The sequence below is a fragment of the Prinia subflava genome, chromosome 8, assembly GCF_021018805.1.
Source record: "Prinia subflava isolate CZ2003 ecotype Zambia chromosome 8, Cam_Psub_1.2, whole genome shotgun sequence".
Lineage (NCBI taxonomy): Eukaryota > Metazoa > Chordata > Aves > Passeriformes > Cisticolidae > Prinia > Prinia subflava.
Window position 1 is genome coordinate 25,362,981 of NC_086254.1, and position 21,322 is coordinate 25,384,302.

Here is a 21,322-nt window from a genome sequence, read left to right on the forward strand (position 1 = left end):
ACTGGTGGGTGGGATTGCTTTACCTCTCCCTGAACTCCAGCCAGGCCACTCAGCACATCTCCAGCCACAAGAAGTTTCCAGCTGTTTTGGTTTGAAGCACCAGAGGAGGGGGAGAAGCGGGGGAGGCTCTATCAGCTCTTCCCAGGGAATGTGGTTCAGTTCCTCGCACCTCATCTTTGGTCAGGAAACTGAGATGGGGATAGGCAAAGCTGCTGAGCCTACTTAGACAGAATACCTCAAGAAAACACACAGAGCCAAATTATGTCTCGCTAACCTCTCCCGGCCCAACACCTTCCAGAGCTCTGCTGCAGGGAAGGCAGGGCAGCACTGGGACCTCTTCCTTGGCCCTGCCGTGGAACAGCTCCTGGGCTCTCACATGATCTCATTCCCAATGGTGGGGAAAGCCACTGCTGTGACTTGGGACATTGAAGCACCAGGAATAGCAGATTCAGGCAGATCCCAGATTCCACAGTCCTTGTGCCCAGTGCTTCCTGCTGCTGAGTGATTCTGACAGCCTCTTCTATGGATTTTAAGAGTGACACAGTGGAGAGAAGCCAGGGTGAACATTCCCATGCAAGGAAAATGAGGTGGCTGTGTGAGAGTAACTGGCACAGACTGGATCCAGCCCTCCCTTGGGTGCAACAATTCAGCCATGGGTCTCTGGCTTTTTCCTGCAACTCAGATCAGGGTTTCAAGAACCCTGAGCCCTCTGTGGTCAATGGTGGATGTACTCCAAGCATGGGAAGATGTTGCCACCCCCGAAAAGCACAGCCAACAGGCCCTGGACTACCTTTCCCAGCAGGGATACGACAAGGGCAGCACAGCACAGAGATGAGGCCACACACCCTGGAGAGCACAGAACCTCCCAGATCAGCCTACAAGGCAGCAAAGAGGTGTGAGGTCAAAATATCCCTCTGCCCACTCTGCCCACCACTGACATCACTCACATCCTGACATCACTCACATCCTGATCCTCTCCCAGCAATGGGGATGACTGGGGAGCTCAGGGCAGGGTCAGTGAAGGAGGAATTCACTGTCACTGCAGAGCAGCTGGAGCCCACAGACAACAGCTGAGGGGTCCTGGCCTAAAGCCAGGCACGGGGACATCAGTGGGAGGTGAACTAGAGGGCTGTGTGAGTCATCCAGGATCAGGCATCCATGGCTCCAGAGGGATGAAACAAGGGTAGCTTGGAGAAAAAACAATTGTTGTGTTCAGAACCAGCAGGCAACAAAACACCACCCAACCCTTACTCAATCCCCCATGGTGGGATGGGGAAAACGATTGGAAAAAAGGCAAAACCCTTTGAGGGTTGAGACAAAGATGGTTTACTAAGACAGAAAAGGAAGGGAAAATAATAATAATAATGATAAAAGAATACACAAAGCAAGTGATGCACAAAGCAATTGCTTATCACTCATTGTCAGATGCCCAGTCAGTCCCCAAGCAGCACTCACCACCCCCTGGCTAACTCTCCCCATTTTTTTTTTTTGTCCACCGTGGAATATGCCTTTGATCTGTGGGATCAGCTGTCCTGGCTGTGTCCCCTCCCAGTTTCTTGTGCCCCCCTCCAGTCTCCTGGCTGGCAGGGTGGCATGAGAGGATGAAAAGTCCTTGGCCACTGTTCAGCCACAACTAAAACATCAACATCATTGTCATCCCAAATCCAAAACACAGCACTGTCCCAGCTACTAGGCAGAAAAAATAACCTTCTTCCATCTGAAACCAGGAAATTGTCAAATCACCATCACAATCCCTTGCCTCAGTTTCTTCAAACTAGGGACAATAGGATGTGTTCCCATGAAGGTCTGGAAGTTCTCAGATGGTGGAGGCACTGTAATTCTTTTATCTGGGCAACAGGAAGAAAAGAGAAAGAAATAAAAACAGTTCGTTTCTTGGAGCTGCTGTTCTGATGTTCCTTGCAATCCCTCTGTTTTGATTTCAGATGTATGGTCTGCTCTGGGCTTTTTGGTCTTTTTCCCTACTGTGATGCTCTTTATGGCAGAAAGGGGATTTCATCATCTCCCCATGGCCATTCTCAGCAGCCATTCTTGCCCCCCTCCCTGCCCTACTCCCCTTGGTCTAATAAACTTCTTTTGCTTGTCCAGTTTCCTTCTTTGCACATCATCTCTTACATCATCTCTGTACTTATCTCAGGTTCTATCATTTCCTATTTCCAAGCACCTCTGAGAATAGCAATAAGCACCACATACAGCAGGATCTTGGCATAGCACATCAGCTGCAGGCAGCGGTTCTAAGTGACAGAAAACCAGCCTGGAAATCTAAGATTTCTTCACCACAGGACACCCACTTGGTAATAACTTGGCACCATGTCATTAAGAAAATCAGTATTTACAGTTCCTCACCCTACAGGAAGATCTAGGCCAAAAAAAAGTGAAGATTTGTTAAGTAGGACCCCACTCTTACGAGCCCTCTGCTGCTCCCAACTGGCATTGAAATTCCCTCGTTTCAGAATGATTTATGGCTAAATGCTATCATTATAAAGCAGAACCAGACTACTTCTGTGCAAGATAACACTCATTAGGCAGGCTTTCTGACTAGATTTTTTTCACTGTTTCATTGATTATTTTTACATTGTAATGTGCAAAAACCTATTCATGTCTTTATTAGCCTGACTTGTTTCCTAGGTTTATGGAAAGGATCTTCCTTTGATAATAGTTGTTATTGCTGGAATGAATGTCAGACCATGATCTACTGTAATGCATCTTTCTGAATTGCCTCCTCTAATTTTGTTAGTTGAAAAAAAACCCACCTAATTTAAAGAGATAAAACCTCCTGGATGTGGAACATTGCCACTAATTAGGATAACAAGAACAGAGGTATGAGTTGCTGGGGATACTGGAGTCTAAGATTCTTTCTCTAACACCAGAAGAGGCATATTTTTCTGGAACAGTCTTTCTTCTCTTACTGAAATTCTGCTGCTTTGAGGGAAATTATTGACATTAATCTCTTTATCCATGATTCCCTTAGGAAAAATGCTGACCAGGATTCAGCAGCTCCAGATTCAGGTTCTGGGTTTGCTATAAATACCCTGTACGACCTTGAGCAAGCCAATGTTGTTCTGTGACTTAGTTTTTCCATCTGTAAAATGGCAGTAACGATGAATCCTGTGTTTTATTGCCAGCTCTTACATTACACATATCTGCAGGAGAACTGCTCACTGAATCTCCTCATGCCTTGGCGCCTCGTCTCTGAAAGGGGAATAATAATACTTCTCTTGTCTACTTATTTTGACTACATTTTGTTCATGTTTGGATGTCCTTGAAGTACAGTGGGAGTCTGCCCCAGGATGCAAACAACACATTTCTCTTCTCTCTTCCTGCAGGCACGGCACTGTTTGACCCTTGAATGTCTGCTGTGTTGTCTGTGGTGGTTTGACCTCTCAGGAAAAGCTGCTCTGTCAGTGACTGAACTGACTGACTCACACTGAAGCACGAGGGAAGCACTCGCATAGTGCACCGTGGTAGATAAATTGCAGGGTAACATCGTCACTATGGTCAGTAGCAAACATTTAGGGGACAGAACATCTTCAATTCACACCATCTCCGCACATTAACATCTAATTACTGCCATATCTCCAGCCCCAAAACTTTTGCTCAGCTAAGAACCACATGCATGATGGTAGGAGTCCCACCTGGATCTAAAAATATATATACCTTACAAGGAAGAGACCACTAACACATTTTTATATTTGATAAAACCAGAATATCCTCACGTGACTACTGCAGAGAGAACTAGGGTAAGCAGAGATATAAATGTCTACAATGAGCAACCTTTTATCTTTGCTGCAGGGTGACCTACACCGTGGTGACACAGAAGATTTAATATAGTGCCCAGCTGAGGGAAGGAATTTTGCACAATATTAGATGACAGAGTTGTTCCATTGTTTAAGTACCACAGGCATTATTAGTCTGTCACGAGACTGGGGTACAAACTCACAGCCTGTGCCTCTCACATCTGCCTTTGAACAAGGTTGCCTGTGTAATTATGTATGTGAAGTATGTCTGCCTGTAAACACCAAACCCATGCAGCTGAATTTTGATTAAAAAATTCCTCCCAGCCCTCCAAGCAGACACATCAGTCTTCAAGTAAGACCTGATTCCACCTGGATTGATTGCATTTCAGTAGCAGGGGAGGAGAACAGACACATTTGCAGGATCCATTCTACCATTTTTCAGTGTGCAGGAGAGCAGCTGAACTCAAGGCAACACTTGACATTGAGCAAAAAAAGACAGAGCCCCTTTAGAGACGTGAATGTCTTTCTCTTTATTATCAAAACATCCATTATTTAGTGTCTCTGCATGACCAAATTATTATTATTTTTCAGATTTTTTTCTGGAATTCGCTAGATTCCACATTCTGCTGTTAAATGCTGCTGGTACAGTTAGATCAAGATGAAAAGCCAGTTTGTTCAACAGCAGTTTTCCAGGCAGAATTACAGAATGTCAGCTGTTTGAACCCAGAGAAAATAACAGTTCTCCGTTTATGTTTCCAATGGGTGCATTCAGGTTACAGCTCATCAAAATGAAGACATTATGGGCAACTATGTCTCATTTTCTTATAAGGAAGCTGGAATACCAAGAGCTGGTTGAGAAACCAAGGGACTGAATTTTAACAGCAGCACAGGCAGTTCCTGTTCCCATCTCCCTGCCTTGCAGCACCATCTACAGAGATGCTCTCAGAATCACACCCACTGCAAACCGGGAAGCTCCGGTTCCCTGGGCAAACCAACTCGGCTCAGTGATTGACCTGCTCGGGAAACTGCGAGTTTGACAGCCCTAAAACCTCAAATCCTTCTGCAGCAAGATAAAGGCAACAACATGATTAATTTTCCCTAGATCCCCTCAATTCCCTTGCAGAGAATGCACCTCTAGCAAGGACAGAGGTAACCCAGACACTTTGCTGGTTTTTTTTCCTCTAGAAACTTTGCTGCAGAAGAACTTCTTTGGCAGAGAAGTGTTCCTTCTGCAAAAGGATGGTGGGATTTCTCAGGGCAGAATGCACTTCATGGTCCATTAATCCTGAATTTGGCACAAGCTGATTGCTCAGGCTTCAAAAGAGTGCAATATTTCACCTCCTCCGTGTATCTACTCAATTACACAAGATGAAACATGGTGGGGATTGACCTTCATCTGATCACTGGAGCATGAGGTCTGCTTGCCCTTCACATGGCCTGGGTACCCAAACACTGATACAAAGGTGGGACCACAATGGAGGAGTTTTTAAACACAGGCAAAGGAGTTTGCAGTTTAAAAGCTGGAGTTTGAAATATGTCTCTGATTAACTTGACACTTAAAAAAAAAAAATAAGTATGCTTATCTATTCACCTCGAAATAGAATGTTCTTCTGAATATGGAGTGGTTTTTTCCACCAGAAGCCAGATCCAAATGCCACAGTAGTAACTGGAAAGTTCCCCACCAGGCCCTGGCTGTGGGAGGAGGTGGGTGCAGGAATGTGCCAGTGCAGGCAGCATTGCTATCTCACAGCTCACTGGGAGCAGCAGGAGAGAACAGGCATTGAAAAAGCAGATAAAAGGGCAAAGGGAGACACAGGCTCCAAACCTGCAGGAGTGGGCTTAGGCACAGACACGCAACAGCCCTGAATATTACCAGGACACACTTGGGGAGATGGATTTAGGGATGTGTGCTGTCTTAGGAGGGGAAAATATGATCTGGGGTTTTTTATGATCGGATCAAATGCAACATTCTTATGTGGTTGTTTGCCCTTGCCTGTAGGGAGGACATACCAGGACCCAGTTCCTCTGATTCTGATTTCCAGCCCTCATCCCTTCATTACCAGGCAGAATAGAACTAAGCTCTTATCTGTTATGAAAACCAGCTACCTTACAAAGTCATCAGGTTAGTCCAGCACTGTCCACCTTCACTAAATTAATACATGATGCCTTTCAGCCCATTTCTCTCTGCCATCATGTCTGCTATTATTCTCTCTTGCTAAATTTATCCCCAAGTCTTGCATTTTATTTGGATCAGACTTGAATCATTTTTCCTCTTTTTAAAAGCTGGAAGAATTTTTCCTGTTCTCAATTTCTGTTGTGTTGCTCATGCAGGGATGCTGTTACACAGCCAGATATAAAGTGATCTTGGAGGTCTGAGTCAGAAATTAGAATATTCCAGCTGAAAGGTGTCCTTAACGATCATTTAGCCCCAACCATTGTTGCGTTATGGTCTTGATGATTTTTTCCACTTGGATGAGGTAATTTCTGTCTCCATGCATTCATTTCCTCTGTGTACATTTCCACTACATATTATACATTCATTTGTGTCCTGCCTCTCCCCCTTTCACCACCTCTCCCCCTCCTCTCCTTCCTCTCCTGCTATGTATGCCTGAAGAACATTTTGTTATTTGTTTTAATTTCCTTTGCGAGATCTACCTTAGCTTTACTCCTGGCACATTTCCCTTTATGCCTACACTTCCTAACTTCTAAGACGTAGTTTTCTTTGATTAATCCTTTTTTCCATTCCTTCCACTCCCTTTGCTTATTCCTAATATCCACTTTGAAGTGGTTATTCACCAAGTCTGGACCCATTCCTTGCAGAGCTTTATCCCTCTGTGTACAAGTCCCAAATACTTTTTATAGCCCCTGCATAAATTCCAAGCCTGCCCAACATCCAAAACTTTTTAAGCTGGCAAAAATCAGAAGGCAAACTACGTTAATTGCTGCTGTATACCAGCTTCCAGCACTCTGGGCTTCCTACTGGGTTCATATTCTTCATCCAAATGAGATATTCCAAAAGGTTTTTTCTAAAAGATCATGGCGAGACCACTGATGGCAGGAGAAATTTCTCTTGACCTCCAGCCACAGCAGCAGTGCCAAGAGAAGGCAGGAAGGTCATTAGCTGTTCTCATAGTATAAAAATTGTTACAGTAGATTAAAAATTAGCATGAAGAAATGAAGCACAGACATGTATTTTTAAAGCTTTTGTCAGGCAGCCAAAGCAAAAGCAGATTTCACCAGACCACGAAGAATGAAATGTGTGTGTTAGTCCTTGTATGGCTCGAGCTTATTTCCTTGCTAAATTCCAAGTTTCAGGTCTCTCCCACTGAGGCAGAAGGGCTGCTCAAGAAAACTCCCCAAACATCTTATAATAGCACAGGGAATTTTTTTCTCCCTATTTTTCACGGTACAAGTTTGTCCAGGCAGTTAAATAAAACGAGATAACATTTCCAGAAAACGTGGTTGTGATTACAGTCCCTGTTCCTACCACATGTGCAAGAACTGCTTGGTTTGGGAGGCAGTTTGGAGGGTTTAAGCGAGGGAGTCTCCTGATGATCCCTGGGCAGCAGCTCCCCTGCCTGTGCTGGGCAGTGGCCACTGCTCCTCTCATGGGGGATTTTCAGATGTCATCGGAATAAAGAAAGGCATGGGATGCACCAGAGGGAGCCCAAGCCTTGTGTCACATCTGCTGCACACTGGGACTGAGAGAGCAGCTGGGAAAAGGCATTTTAGTCACCCTGTTGAAAAGTCTCTTCTGAAAAGTCAAACCCCATATTGTGATTTTAAATGGTTTGTTCATTTTCAGGGAATATCCTGGGTTTTGAATGGTTGGGATCAGAAAAAAAATAAGCCCCGTGTTGTTGTTTGGAAACCAGAAAATTGACTGGAAGTAAAGGAAATGGCAAGGAAGGAGTGGGAGGGAATCAGAAGAAAAAAATCAAATGGAATGTGTGCATGGATGAGGGGTGGATGAAGGGTTGGACTGAGGATAGACCTGGGGATGGACTGGGGATGGACGTGGGATGGATGGGGCATGGACATGGGGATGGACGTTAAGATGAACGTGGGGATGGATGTGGGACTGGACTGGAGAAGAACGTGAAGATGGACGTGTGGATGGACACGGACATGGACATGGACACGGGGGTGGCCGTGTGAATGGACATGGACATGGACATGGACATGGACATGGACACGGGGGTGGCCGTGTGAATGGACATGGACACGGACACGGGAGTGGCCGTGTGAAAGGACACGGACACGGACACGGACACGGGGGTGGCCGTGTGGATGGACACGGACACGGACACGGGGGTGGCCGTGTGGATGGACACGGACACGGACACGGACACGGACACGGGGGTGGCCGTGTGAATGGACACGGATGCGGGCGATGCTGCCCCGGCCCCCGCAGGCCCGGAACTCCGTTGTCGCGGCCGCGCTCCCGGGCGGAGCGGCGCGGGCGGGCGGCCGGAAGGCGGCCGGAAGGCGGCGGGCGCTGCACAACGCGGAAGTGCCGGTGCGGCCGGGGCGATGGCGGCGCCCGGCGGCCGCGGGGGCCCGGGCTGGGGGGTCCCGGTCCCGCCCAGGGGCGTCCCGGCCCCGGCCCTCTGAGCGCTCCCGCTCTCGGCCCGCTGACGGGTCTCCGCCCCCACCCTCCGAGGGGCGGCCGCCGCGTCTGCCGCGGGCCCCGGGCCGGGCTCGGGCCCGGCGGGGCGGGGGGCCATGGCCACCCGGCGTCTCACGGACGCGTTCTTGTTGTTGCGGAACAACGCGGTGCAGAGCCGGCAGCTGCTGGCCGAGCAAGTGAGTAGTTTCGGCTCCTCCAGCCCTCTGAATTCACGTAGCATGGCTGCTGCGGTGAGTCTCCTCCCTTCATCCTTCTGTACTCGCCCGCCCCGGGCTGCCGGCGGCCCTGCCCCGCCCTGCCCCGGCCCTGCCCCGCTTCCCCTTCCTCGGAACCCTCTCCTCAAACCCCCCGTGCCCCGACCTTCCTCCCCTGCCCTGTCGGTTCCTATTCCCCCACTCCTCCACGTTAAAGGAATAGAAGAGATCTGTGCGTGCTGCTCGCATCGCTGCTCGCTTCGTGCAGAATAAATCAGTCACTGTTCTAACAGCCTCGTGCTCGCATTTGATGCTCCTTACCTCCAAAGGAGGCTTTTGATGCCTCCTTACCTCCAAAAAGAAATAAATTCCTGAAGCAGAACTCTTCTATTCACCTCACAGTGGGCACTGTTAAATACACTGGTGTAGTTTATTCCCATTGCTTAAATTTCTTCATAACTCGCTCCGATGTTCATTGCCGTTTTTATTTATTCCTAAATACAAATAATGCTCAAACACATCTGTGAGAGAGGGGAGTCAGCAGATTCTAGTGTAACTCCTCTTTACAGAAACTATCAAAAGTCACTGGTTCAGAGGCAGTTCCTGTAACTTTTTCTAGTTTTTGGGCCAGCCAGGCTGTGATGGTGCTTGGCAGCTCAGCTCTGCTGGGGTTTTCACACTTTCTGGTTAAACTCATCATTTATTTGTCATAGCCACCAGTGAATATCTGCTGGCAGTCTCATCACTCTACATAGCTTTACATTAAAGCATTTTTGTTAGGAAAAGCAGTTTCCTGTTGCTCTCATTGGTCTTTGTTCATTGCTAACTTTATTACACTTATGTCTAATAAGCTGTGCATTAAATTGCACTTGCAGAGCAGGAAATGTCGATAATAATTTGTATTTTACATCTGTACTTTGGCTCTGCATTTAGTCCTTGCTCATTTTTTTTAATGTCACTTCTGTAAATCCTTGGGTTTTTTAAAATATCACCTAGAAAAAGTAGTGATATTTTGAACTCACTACTCCTGAGCCATGAAACTGCACTTTACTCAGCAGCCAGTGCAATAACATTTAGCACCTGCAACAAGTATTTATTTGCAGTGATTGTTAACATTAATGGTGCAGATCCCTGTCCTTTGTATTTTTTCAGATCCCTGCAGGGTTAATGTTCCCTGAGAGCAGAGCACAGCCCAAGTGTGTACAGAAGTGACTGAACATTTGCTTTTGCATTTTATCTTTTGCTCTGTTTGAGCCTGTCAGAACGGGGGTGCCTGTCAATAAATGCCCCACAAAAGCTTCTCTGTGCCCCCTCCAATCATAACCAAACCCGGTGGGTGCTGAGTGCTGCAGCCAGGCTGCCCTTGCTGTCATTCTTCACTGTATTCTATTGCAGCTTTTCTTCCTGACATTTCAATATTTAGACACTTCACTGTGCAATTACTTTGTAAAACAAACCAAGCTCTGCACTCGATCTCTTATGTTCTTGCTGTTTACCAAGGAACTGAGATATTTCTTTTAAAAGTTGGTGCATTAAGCAAAACGCTGACTTAAAATGCAATATCATGATGTATTTATTGATTAACCATGTTTTAAAAGCCGGTTTGTTTGTTCTTGGTAAACCATCATGCTTTAAAAATAAATCAGTATTTTCTCAACTGACCATGCCCTATATCTGTCCTATGTCTCTTTTTTGCCTTTTACCTTTTGCTGTCTCTAACTGGATGGGGCTGATGGGATCCACAAATCACTTCAGGAGCTGGATGAGGTATTGTTTTTCACATTTTCTTCTGCCATGGTGCATCAAACCTGCATCACTGAGCTAAAATATTCTTTCTTTATTCTGCTAGTTTATAGAATTTCATTGTGTAGGGTGAAGTGTCTGTGCACAGTAGCACAGGCAGCATTTTGTGATGTTATATTGTGAGCAGATAAATGTATGAGCCAGTCTGACTTACTGTGGGGTAGAGTGACTTTGCACAGTGAAGCCATGAACTGTCCTTCATGCTGTGCATTAATTATGCAAACTTTATTGATCAGGAAATAAGGTCGGGGATTAAGAAATTGCTTTCAAGAAAGAGTTGCTCAGGAAGGAAGGGGGATGGTTTTTTAAGAAGGGATGGGGTAGGGAAGTGCAAAACTTTCCAGGCCTGGTAAAGGAAAATTAGAAATTTGAGAGAAACTGGGAAGGGGAGTGTTTGTATGAAAGCTTTCCTAAGTAATTAATTAATGTTGTCAGTGGTATAATTGATGGACATCTCCAGTACTGCCTTGGCTATTTGTGTTGAGCACAATTTAATTATCACTAACTAAGTAATTTAACCATTTGAGTTGCATGTCAGTTTGCAAGAGTGTTTGTTCTTCAAAATAACATTGTATGAGAACAAACAGTTACAATGTTTTTTCTGGGATTTTCCCAAATGCAGTTTTCAAACTTGCCAGGCCCAATATGAACTGTGCTGCAACACTGGCTGTGAATTGTCTGATGGAACTGTACCAACTTGAATTCTCACTGCAATACCACCCTTCCTCCTGGAAAATTTGCTGAGAACTTATCCTGAGAGTACCCCTGAGCTTTCAGGCACTGTGGGGAGTGGGAGGGTGTAGGGGCCAGATGAGAGGCGATGTTTGATCACAGCAGACAAATCTCTGAGGTTCATTTCCACGGGGAGGCACACATGCACTTTTTGTGCTGCCCAAGGATGTGGATCTGTTTGGATGAAGCTGACTGGCTGTGTTTAGGATGAGGCTGACTGGCTGTGTTTAGGATGAAGCTGACTGGCTGTGTTTAGGATGAGGCTGACTGGCTGTGTTTAGGATGAGGCTGACTGGCTGTGTTTTAGGATGAGGCTGACTGTGTTTAGGATGAGGCTGACTGGCTGTGTTTTAGGAAGAAGCTGACTGGCTGTGTTTTAGGGTGAAGCTGACTGGCTGTGTTTTAGGAAGAAGCTGACTGGCTGTGTTTTAGGATGAGGCTGACTGGCTGTGTTTTAGGATGAAGCTGACTGGCTGTGTTTTAGGAAGAAGCTGACTGGCTGTGTTTTAGGGTGAAGCTGACTGGCTGTGTTTTAGGAAGAAGCTGATGGGCTGTGTTTTAGGAAGAAGCTGACTGGCTGTGTTTTGGGATGAAGCTGACTGGCTGTGTTTTAGGATGAAGCTGACTGGCTGTGTTTAGGATGAAGCTGATGGGCTCTGTTTAGGATGAGGCTGACTGGCTGTGTTTTAGGATGAAGCTGACTGGCTGTGTTTTAGGATGAAGCTGACTGGCTGTGTTTAGGATGAAGCTGACTGGCTGTGTTTAGGATGAAGCTGACTGGCTGTGTTTTAGGATGAAGCTGACTGGCTGTGTTTAGGATGAAGCTGACTGGCTGTGTTTAGGATGAGGCTGACTGGCTGTGTTTTAGGAAGAAGCTGATGGGTTCTGTTTTGGGATGAAGCTGACTGGCTGTGTTTAGGATGAAGCTGATGGGCTCTGTTTTAGGATGAAGCTGACTGGCTGTGTTTTAGGAAGAAGCTGACTGGCTGTGTTTTAGGATGAGGCTGACTGGCTGTGTTTTAGGAAGAAGCTGACTGGCTGTGTTTTAGGAAGAAGCTGATGGGCTGTGTTTTAGGAAGAAGCTGACTGGCTGTGTTTAGGATGAGGCTGACTGGCTGTGTTTTAGGAAGAAGCTGATGGGCTCTGTTTCCCCCTGCAGCTGGCCGACGATCGCATGGCGCTGGTGTCGGGGCTCAGCCTGGACCCCGAGGCCGCCGTCGGTGTCACCAAGCGCCTGCCGCCCAAGTGGGTGGACGGGGCAGACGAGGTGAGTGCTCAGCTGGGCTGCCATGGAGGGCTCTGTTAGTGTCACTCACATCCTCTCAGTTTGGTGGCAGAAATTGGAAGAAAGATCCAGATAAGGATTTTAGTTTGAATTTTTTGTTTGAAGCTGGTGAGGAGTGCTGTTGAATAGACCCTAAAATGGTGGAGATGAGCAGTTCAGGGTTTGAAAACAGGAAACATTAGTGTCTTCTACAGGAGAACTTTCCTACCTGTGCAGCCTGGATGCCTTGCAAGTTATGGAAATATTTGGACAAATGCAAGGGAATGATTCTGGAAGCATCCCATTAAGAGCCTTTTCCAGAATTTGGAATGTGAAGCTATTCTTGACTTTCAGAAAATCTCAGAACTCATGTTAGCTCATCAGTTTGTGTTGACAGAACCCATTGTGCAGAAAGATGCTTCATCTCCTTTTTACTGCTATCATAATCATCCTTACAGATTTATTTTTAATTACTTAGTTGAAAGCATGGCATTTAACTTCTACTGCTGAGTTGAGGCTATTCAATTTCTGACAGAGTTGAAGGTGTGACCTGAATTTTCATTTATTTTCTTGGAAGTTGGCTAAATCTTGCTGTGATGCTGTATAATTATAAAAATATTATTCCAACTTAATGAAGCATATTTGGAAGCAGCAATCTTGTGTAAGATTAATGAGTAGGTTTAAAAAAGTAGCAAACTCAAAGTCTATTAAGAGTATTCAGTTTCTTAGTCAACTTTTTATGTGGCTTTTAATAATATTTGGTCTGCCTTTTATGTTACAGATTTCTCTCAATGATTTTTGTCTAACATTTCTCAGAACCTTTTCCCCTGAAGCATGAATTAATTCCCTTTCCTCCTGTTGGGCTTTCTGTTTTAGATTCAGTATGATATTGCCAGGGTTAAACAGAAGATGAAAGAATTAGCCAGTCTTCATGATAAACATCTAAACAGACCCACACTGGATGACAGCAGCGAAGAGGAGCGGGCAATAGAAATAACAACCCAGGAGATCACACAGGTACAGAGTGCTTTGAGTCCCAAACCTCCAATCTGGCACACCTTTAAGGCTTTGGGATGAGGCAGTGGTTTGCTCTGAGCAAAGGATTTATTCTGTGATCAGTGTTGGAGCAGGTCAGAAGTCCTGAGCTCTGCTCTGAACTTCCCAACGAGTCACTTAAACCTCCCTGTTCTTTCCCTTACCTGTTTGATTTTCTACTTGCAACAGGATTGGGAGATTAATCAAATCAAATTTACAATTATCTCAGAGAAATCTCTATCTGCAGATGTCTATTCTGAGGCGTGCAGTCCAGCTAATTATAATTTATAACGAAGCAAATGTCTTTGGTCAGAGGGAGTTGTGTTACTCTGCTGCCTTGTTAGCTTGAAGTTATTTGATCATTTATGTCCTGTTTCTGTATCCTTTTAAACATTGCACAGGGCAAATTAAAATTACTTTAAAAATGTAGAAATCAAAATATTAGTCTGCAGTGTGGCCCTTTTGCAAGGTGCTGTTTAAGGGTGTGCTGCTGCTGTTTTTCCACTGATGGAATTGTTTCCTCAGTTGTTCCACAGATGCCAGAGAGCAGTGCAGGTGCTGCAGAGCCGGTCACGCACGTGTACAGAGCAAGAAGCTCGTGTTCTCAGGAATGTGGTGTCTTCCTTGGCACAGTCCCTTCAGGACCTCTCCACCAACTTTAGGCATGCACAGTCTGACTATCTCAAACGTAAGCACAAGAGGTGTCACAGAAATGCTCGGGCTCCTTCTGTGGAGAGCATTCCCTGAGGTGTGCTCATTCCCTTGCTTGGGCAAACTGGGGCACAGAAGGGTTAAGTGATGCACTCAGGAGTGTGAAGTTAGAATTGGAGAGTTTCTGGTTCACAGCCCATGTTCAAACTGCTTTGTTCTGCTTCTTTTCCTTGTTGCTTAAGAAGAAATGTCGTAGTTGAGGATATCAACAAAACAGAATTTCATCCATCCACATTTTTAATGCATTTTGCTTCTCGAATTGTGGCTTGGAAAGAGGCATCTGTTACACTGGTGAAGCAGCCACTGCTCTTCAGCCACGATACCTTCTGCAGATGGCAGGCTGTGATAGATAAAGCTGAAGAGTTAGTCTGGGATAAATTAAATTCTGCATCCATAAACAGATTGGAAGTAGAATCATTTCTGTTTAAATTAAAATTTTGTTCAGTTCTGTTTTAAGATGAGGCAGATTATTTTAATCTTGAAAGAAACCCACAAAAACTTTATTTTCAAATTTAACGTTGATATTCCTGTGATATAAATGGCACAGGTGGAACTGAAGATCAGCATTCAGACAAGGAGTGTTCCTAAGAGACCTTGTTACAAAATAGCCTGGAGTGATCACACTTTAAGGCTCTTAATCTTCCTCATTTTTTAACTTCATGGAACATAACAACTTAAAAATCACTGATTTAATCAGTCTTGCAAGTCCTGTTGTCCTGTTGAATTTGTTATGCTTTTGATAAATAGTAAGCCTGACAGTTAAAATTTAAATATTGTGATTTATGTCGTTTACTACCCAGATTTTCTTTTTTGTGCCTTTCTATCTGGTGCTTCAGACCTTACCCTGATTATAATGTGCTTAAATACCACACTCAAACATGGTTTGTCTTTTACAGGTATGAAGAATAGAGAAGAAAGGTCCAAACACTTTTTTGACACCTCAGTCCCACTGATGGATGATGGGGAGGATGATACACTTTATGATAGAGTAAGTTGTTATTACACAAATTCAGTATGAATTGCATTTTGTCCTCTCAGATTATAAATATCTGTCCGAGTTATGAAATCTTGTTATCCTTTTAATTATTTCTGATATTTTCATCCTGTTAATATTAGTTTGACATGTAAATCTTGTATTTCAACAGGGTTTTACAGATGACCAGCTGGCATTGGTGGAGCAGAACACACTGATGGTGGAAGAGAGGGAGCGAGAGATCCGTCAGATTGTGCAGTCAATCTCTGATCTCAACGAAATATTTAGGGACCTGGGAGCAATGATAGTAGAACAGGTACATTGACAGCACAGTGGCAGCAAAAAATGGGACATTCCAGGCAGTGTTCAGGCTTCCAGACTCACTTTTCCTAATTTACTTCTTCATGCTCAGGTTTCCTCTGCTTGAAATATGCCACAGGTTGAGTTAATGCAAATAAACGAATGAAAATTCAACTGGTAATGTGTGTTAGACTTAAAAAAAAAATACCATAGAAAGCCAAAGTTCTCTTGGTTATTTCTCCCAGAGATTCAGTTTATGGTAAATGTGTCAGCCAAGAGCAGCTGGTCTGGAATCAAGATGGTTTTTAGGGCTGTGATGTGAGATGGTGACAGAGCTGCTGTTAGGAACTGAGCAAGGAAGTTGTTTAATAAAGTCCCAAGTGCTTCTGTAAAAGTTCACTGTTTACATAGTTCATGAGCTGTTTGCTGTGAGTGTTGTTAATTACTCTGCTGCTTATGATAACATTTGTTTTATGAAGGTCATTTAGGTTCAATTTGGTGCTTGTTTTCTCCATTTTATTTAGGGAACAGTTCTAGATAGAATTGACTATAATATTGAACAGTCATGTATGAAAACTGAAGAGGGTCTAAAACAACTGCATAAGGTAAGCTGATGGAATACTCAAGCCATTTTGCATATTTATAAGCTTTTATAATTAAATAGCTATTAAGTTTTTCAGTCAATTTTCAACTGGACATTGTCCCTTTTAGAAATTCCTTCTGTACAGTGTGAAATCTCCAGCTGTACTGTAGGAGGAACTTTCCATATAACTTCTCTTAATGTCATGCTTGATGCCTTGAGTTAATTTCTTAAATGACTTTCTGGGCACCCAACCAATGTGCTTTGATATTTATATTGCTGACCTGGTGGGACCTGTCTGCAATTCCTTCTCTTTGAAAAGCCAGGCACTTGGGAATAGGGCTGGTAATTGAGTACCTCACTGCAGATTTTAGTTTGAAAACATCTCAATCATGTGAGCAGAAAGAACAATTATTAATGTTTTCTCTTACCATCTGACACTTGTTAGAGGTCAGGTCCAGCCTCTTGCTTTAATAACCTTTTGCTGTGAACACCTGAAAAGTTTTAAAAACATTGATCTCAGCAGATCAGAGTTTTGTGGTCATTTTGTTTTGGTTTTATTTTGAAGGCTTTTTTAATTAAAACAAAATACAAGCTTGGTTTTGTTTAGCTTCTATTAGTAGACTTTCATTTGGCTTTTGGAGAGTTTTCTCTATCTTGTGTCCTATTAATTCCCCTGGGAAAAGGAGGAAAGGGATGAGAAAATGTGGTTAGAAGAAAGAAGGAATGAAGCAGAAAACTTGAGAACCAACTCAAAAATAAAGCTTTCAGTTGTAAGTGAAATTAAGTCAAAATACACAGCTGATCTGGTACAACAAATGTACCTATCAAAAGGAAATTTGTTGTGAATGTTAATGTCCTTCAAATTTGATACAGAAATCTTATCTCAGCAAACTGAGTCTTTTATATGGTTAAAGTGCACATTTACCTTCCCTGGAGCTTCTGGTGCAGATCAGAGTCATTGTGTGGGAATTGCCTGCAATATACGTTGTAGGAATTGTCAGGTTACCAAAGAACAATTTGGAACACATGGACTTTACTTACACTAAACAAAAGTCTGTACTTCAGCCTTGCAGATATCTAATTATTAACTCTTTCCTCTCTGTTTTATAGGCAGAGCAATATCAAAAGAAGAACCGGAAGATGCTCGTTATTTTGATTTTGTTTGTTATAGTAATTGTCCTTATTGTTGTTCTTATTGGTGTAAAGTCACACTAGGTTTCGCTTCATTTTCTCATTTTTGGAGTTTCTGTGGACTTTTTTTCCCAATGTGAATGGATGGACCTGCACTCCAGGAAGCCTTTGAATGTACGAGCCCTCGTGGTGCCACGTCTGTGCAATGTTTCTGTAGAGTTCCTCAAAGTACAAGTTTGGTGATCTGTGAGGTGTTTGTAAGGGTTAGATGGAAAATGGCAGGAAATTTGATGCTCCCACACAAAAAAAAAAAAATTGGCACTCATTGCAGAGGTATTTTGAAACACGCTACTTAAAAATAATTAAAAATTGAAGTTTACCAGTGACTACAGTAATTAGTGTGTTACTGTGAACAAAAATGTGTTGTCTTCTATATTCTTATGTCATGATTGTTACAGGCTCCAAATTGAAGCCATGTTACTGAGCAAAATATCAAAAAGTGATCTTGATGTAAAATTTGTTGAGACACAAAATTGTTTGATTGAATGCCCTTTCTTCCAGAATCAAAAACTCCAAAGAACTGGATGGACAGCTAAAAAGGAAAGCTTTTAGCAACCAGAACGTAATCCAACCCCTGTGATCTTAATTTAGATACTGCACCATTACTAAGAATCAGTGGTACTTGATCTTGTAAATAACAAGATGTAATCACTGGCATAATTTAACATGTTTAGTTAATTAAAAAATTCTGGGCTTGAGTAATCATAGGAATGATTTTCCTTCATTGGGATGATCATATGTTTTTTTCCATGCATTATTTTTTTAGTTTAAAGTACAGACATTACATTAAAGCAGTGAAGTTAAGCTGAAAAAATGGAGTAGAAACTCAAAAAGAGAATCTCTGGCCTGCTGCTGTGGGTCTTGGATGTTTCAAACTGTAGCTGCTGTATAAGTTGTTTTATTTTACAGTGCATTTGTGCATATGGGTTATGTTTTTTGTATAAGAATTGCCTCACTGCAGTGCATATTACATCCATTTTCCCTGACAGAAAATTCTCTTTCAGTTGTCTGCCTGGAAGAGGACACGTTTGGGGTCTTTCACTGGCCATGAGAGATGTCACACAAGTGACATGTTACAAGGCCTTCAGTGCAGAATTCGGGATTTTCACTGCTTTTTTCAGTGGAAGACTTTGCTGCAGGCCGTACAACGGGAATTAAGGCAACATCTAAGTAACAGAATATTCTTAATTTAATTCAGGCCTGAAGTGGTGTGCAATTGTAGAGGCCTTGTCTTAATATTTTTAATATTGCTTTTTTATATGTTTGGGTTTTTTTTTTTCCAAAGGGACTGTAACTTGCTTCATTTTTTTTGTCTGATACCAGTGCTCCCCACAGACCTGCAGAGTGCTCTGCTCCAAGCCCCAGCAGAGCAGTTTCAAACACTTTGATGCTGGAGTTGCATCTGTCACAAGCCCCGAGTTTCTTTACCCTGTGCTAAAGAGAACTTGAAACGTGGCTTTAAACTGACCATTTCCAGGGATGGACCCGAGAGCAAAGACTGCAAAAACACAAAAGCCTTGGCTTTTTGTGGGGCTTAGGAAAAGCTGTGTACCACTCTTGTTACCTCTAGAGAAAGGGGATGTTGAACCACCAAAACTGCCAGTTCAAACTGCTCATTAAGTTCATGAGTTTGATTGGTGAAAGGAGGAATGAGGCTTGTGTTGGGTGTGCAGCTCCCCTGTTCTGGTGATAGATCTTTCAATGATCGTGAGTAAAACTACTGTCTCCCATGTGCTAGCTGCATCACTTGGTGTGAAGCAGCAAATTGCTATAATTTAATATACTGTATTTGCAACTTTCTAACATGAGATCGTGTTATTTATTTCTGTCTTGACCGGTGCTTTTGACATTTTATCATGGCAGATGGTTTCAAAGAAGTAATAAAACACTTCCAACCTAATTGAGCAATTATTCTTTTTTTAATTTAAATTATAAACTGAAACATACTTTTGTGATGTTAATATGTTTCTGTTCTTCATAATAAATGAAAGTGGCGGTGACTTGAAAATCTTCTTTTTTTAAAAAAGTAACTTTCTGTAGCAAAATGTCATTTACATTGTCAAGAGTTATTTCCCATGAGTTATGCCCACTGGCTATCTATTTTCTACCCAAATTCTGTAAGAAAAAATGCATTTTTAATGAGGTTAAACCCAGATGTCCTATGTAACTTGAGCTGGAATTTATTGAAGCTCGATTCTCTTGAGGAAAAAAACTCGGGACAGGCTGGATTCTAAATCCCTGCTGGTGTGTGGCTGTTCTGAATAACTCAGCAGTTCAACCAAACCTGCAGCTTTGTGGGAGTATCCCCACAAAAGGGATCTGTCTGTGCCTTTGGGCATGAAAACCCAGAAAAGCCACAGCAGCTGCTGCCTGCTCAGGTATTCCAGAGCTGCCTGAGCCTCTGCCTGAGCCTCTGCCCAGCCCCGGAGATCTCTGTGCTGCTGCAGGCAGAGCTGGGACCCTCCCTCAGCCCGGGGCTCCTTCGTGCCTGCTGGATCCTTCTCAGCCTGTATGGAAGCTCAGATTCCTTACAAAAGAACAGAACAGCGTTGCTAAACTTCTCCCAAGGATTTGTGTCTCCTCACCTGGTGGGAATGGCCTGTAAAGCCAAACTTGCACACAGTTTCTCCATCAAAATGCATGTGAGCGTGCAAAAAATGAGCTGCAACTTGTTGTAAAAAATTAATTATACAATGAAAGGACAGTATTAAAAGCACTGTAGTAGTAAATTTATTTTTACTGCAAGTTTTCTGTAGAAAGTGAAAAGTAATGTGGAAGAATTGGTTTTTCACTTGCTGATTTTTGGAATGTGCTAAAAATTGGAATATCTATACTTAATGTCGTGTTCACTGCCTAGATTGCATTGATTTAAGGTTTGCTTTTATGAACCACAAGACAAAGGAGTCTTAACTCTTTTGCTTAAGTGTTTGGAAACTGCTTTTGGTACAGCCTTGCAAAATTTAGATTCTCGGATAAGTGACAGTGAAACTGATTTTGTTGGAAAAAAATATGCTTACTTTAAAAAACCCAAACCAAACAGCCACCTTAAACAAAACTCATTAAAACAGGGAATTCATTATAATTTTGCATATTAATTATGATAGATTGTGTAAGGTTATATTTTCCTGGCTTAATTCCATGAATACTTGTAGAGGATCAATAAGTGGATGACAGGTCCTTGCTGCAGCTTCTGCTGAAGCTCAGACAAATAGAAACGTTTGCAGCTGCTGGTGGTGGGATGTTCACGGGGAGTTTCTGTAGATAAAATTCATTTCCTCAGTCCATTCCCTTCACAAGGACCCTCCTCTGCTGCCCTTGACTGCAACAAAAGGACTGTGGGTTAGGTGAGTGTTTCCTACTGTTTTATTTGCTTTTCAGATGCTGTGGATTCAGGGAATGTGCTGGTTTTGGACTCAGAGCAGCAGGAACAAGCAGATTTTGAACTCAGTGACTGGGAGCTTACTGCCTGGAGGAATCTTCGGAATGTCTCAATCCTGAAGTAATTGCTGTGTGTCCTCTCACTCCCGTCTTATATATTGGGATAACAGTGGACCCCCGAGCAGTGTATTTTCTGTGGCTCAGTAAAGAGACTCGTTAAAGTTGGAGCCTGTATATTGAGTTGCTGTCCCGTCTGTGAGGATGCACGACCGACCTCTGCAACAGATGTTCCTACAACTTTTATTTTCAATAAAGTTTCTGTGATGTCCCTTCAAAGACCTTACTCTAAGGAAGTTTGTTGGGGTTTTTTTTCTGGAATTCAGCCGGAGTTTGAGGGGTTTTTTGTTATTATTTTAGGTGTATTTGCACTAAATGCATCAGAATTCACGTTTCCCGCATAGGTGGAAGGTTGCACAGACCTTCCCGGCTCTCCTGGCTGCAGATGAATGAGCACCAGCTCCCCATGGCACGGTCACAGCGCCAGCCCTGCCCGAGCCCCGGATTGTCGGGGGGTCTGCGCAGGGCAGGAGCTGGACTCCATCATTTCTATGGGGTCCTTCCAAACCAGCACATTCTGATAATTGTCCGCTGACCGAACATTAATAGGAGGCGCTCGGCAACTACAAAAAGATCAGACTAAACCCCTTATTCTATTCCAAGCCACCATGTAAGTGCGCTATGAGAGCAGACACCGGGAAAGCCCCGCTCGCCCA

The 21,322-nt window shown here is 43.5% G+C and overlaps 1 protein-coding gene across 4 annotated transcripts; it reads left to right on the plus strand.

The window, feature by feature from the left end:
• The first annotated feature begins 8,230 nt into the window (after window positions 1-8,230).
• STX16 (syntaxin 16) lies at window positions 8,231-20,887 on the plus strand. Of its 4 annotated transcripts, XM_063404240.1 has the most exons (9): window positions 8,231-8,561; window positions 10,302-10,346; window positions 12,274-12,381; window positions 13,255-13,395; window positions 13,939-14,101; window positions 15,021-15,112; window positions 15,270-15,413; window positions 15,922-16,002; window positions 17,091-19,171. In XM_063404240.1, exons 1-9 carry the CDS (start codon window positions 8,481-8,483, stop codon window positions 17,193-17,195), a joined length of 960 nt encoding a protein of 319 aa, XP_063260310.1. In that variant the 5' UTR covers window positions 8,231-8,480; the 3' UTR covers window positions 17,196-19,171. The 4 variants fall into 4 exon arrangements, with proteins under 4 accessions (XP_063260310.1, XP_063260312.1, XP_063260309.1 ...); XM_063404239.1 differs by lacking the exon at window positions 10,302-10,346 and having other exon boundaries at window positions 8,232-8,615; XM_063404241.1 differs by lacking the exon at window positions 10,302-10,346 and having other exon boundaries at window positions 8,233-8,561.
• The last annotated feature ends 435 nt before the right edge of the window (window positions 20,888-21,322 follow it).

What these genes read in the sequence shown, in the direction of transcription:
- STX16 (XM_063404239.1), top strand. Translation starts at nt 8,481, where the DNA reads ATGGCCACCCGGCGTCTCACGGACGCGTTCTTGTTGTTGCGGAACAAC. An exon ending in CACGTAGCATGGCTGCTGCG is followed by an intron (nt 8,616 to 12,273) that starts GTGAGTCTCCTC and finishes TTCCCCCTGCAG; the next exon opens with CTGGCCGACGATCGCATGGC. An exon ending in GAGCAATGATAGTAGAACAG is followed by an intron (nt 15,414 to 15,921) that starts GTACATTGACAG and finishes CATTTTATTTAG; the next exon opens with GGAACAGTTCTAGATAGAAT.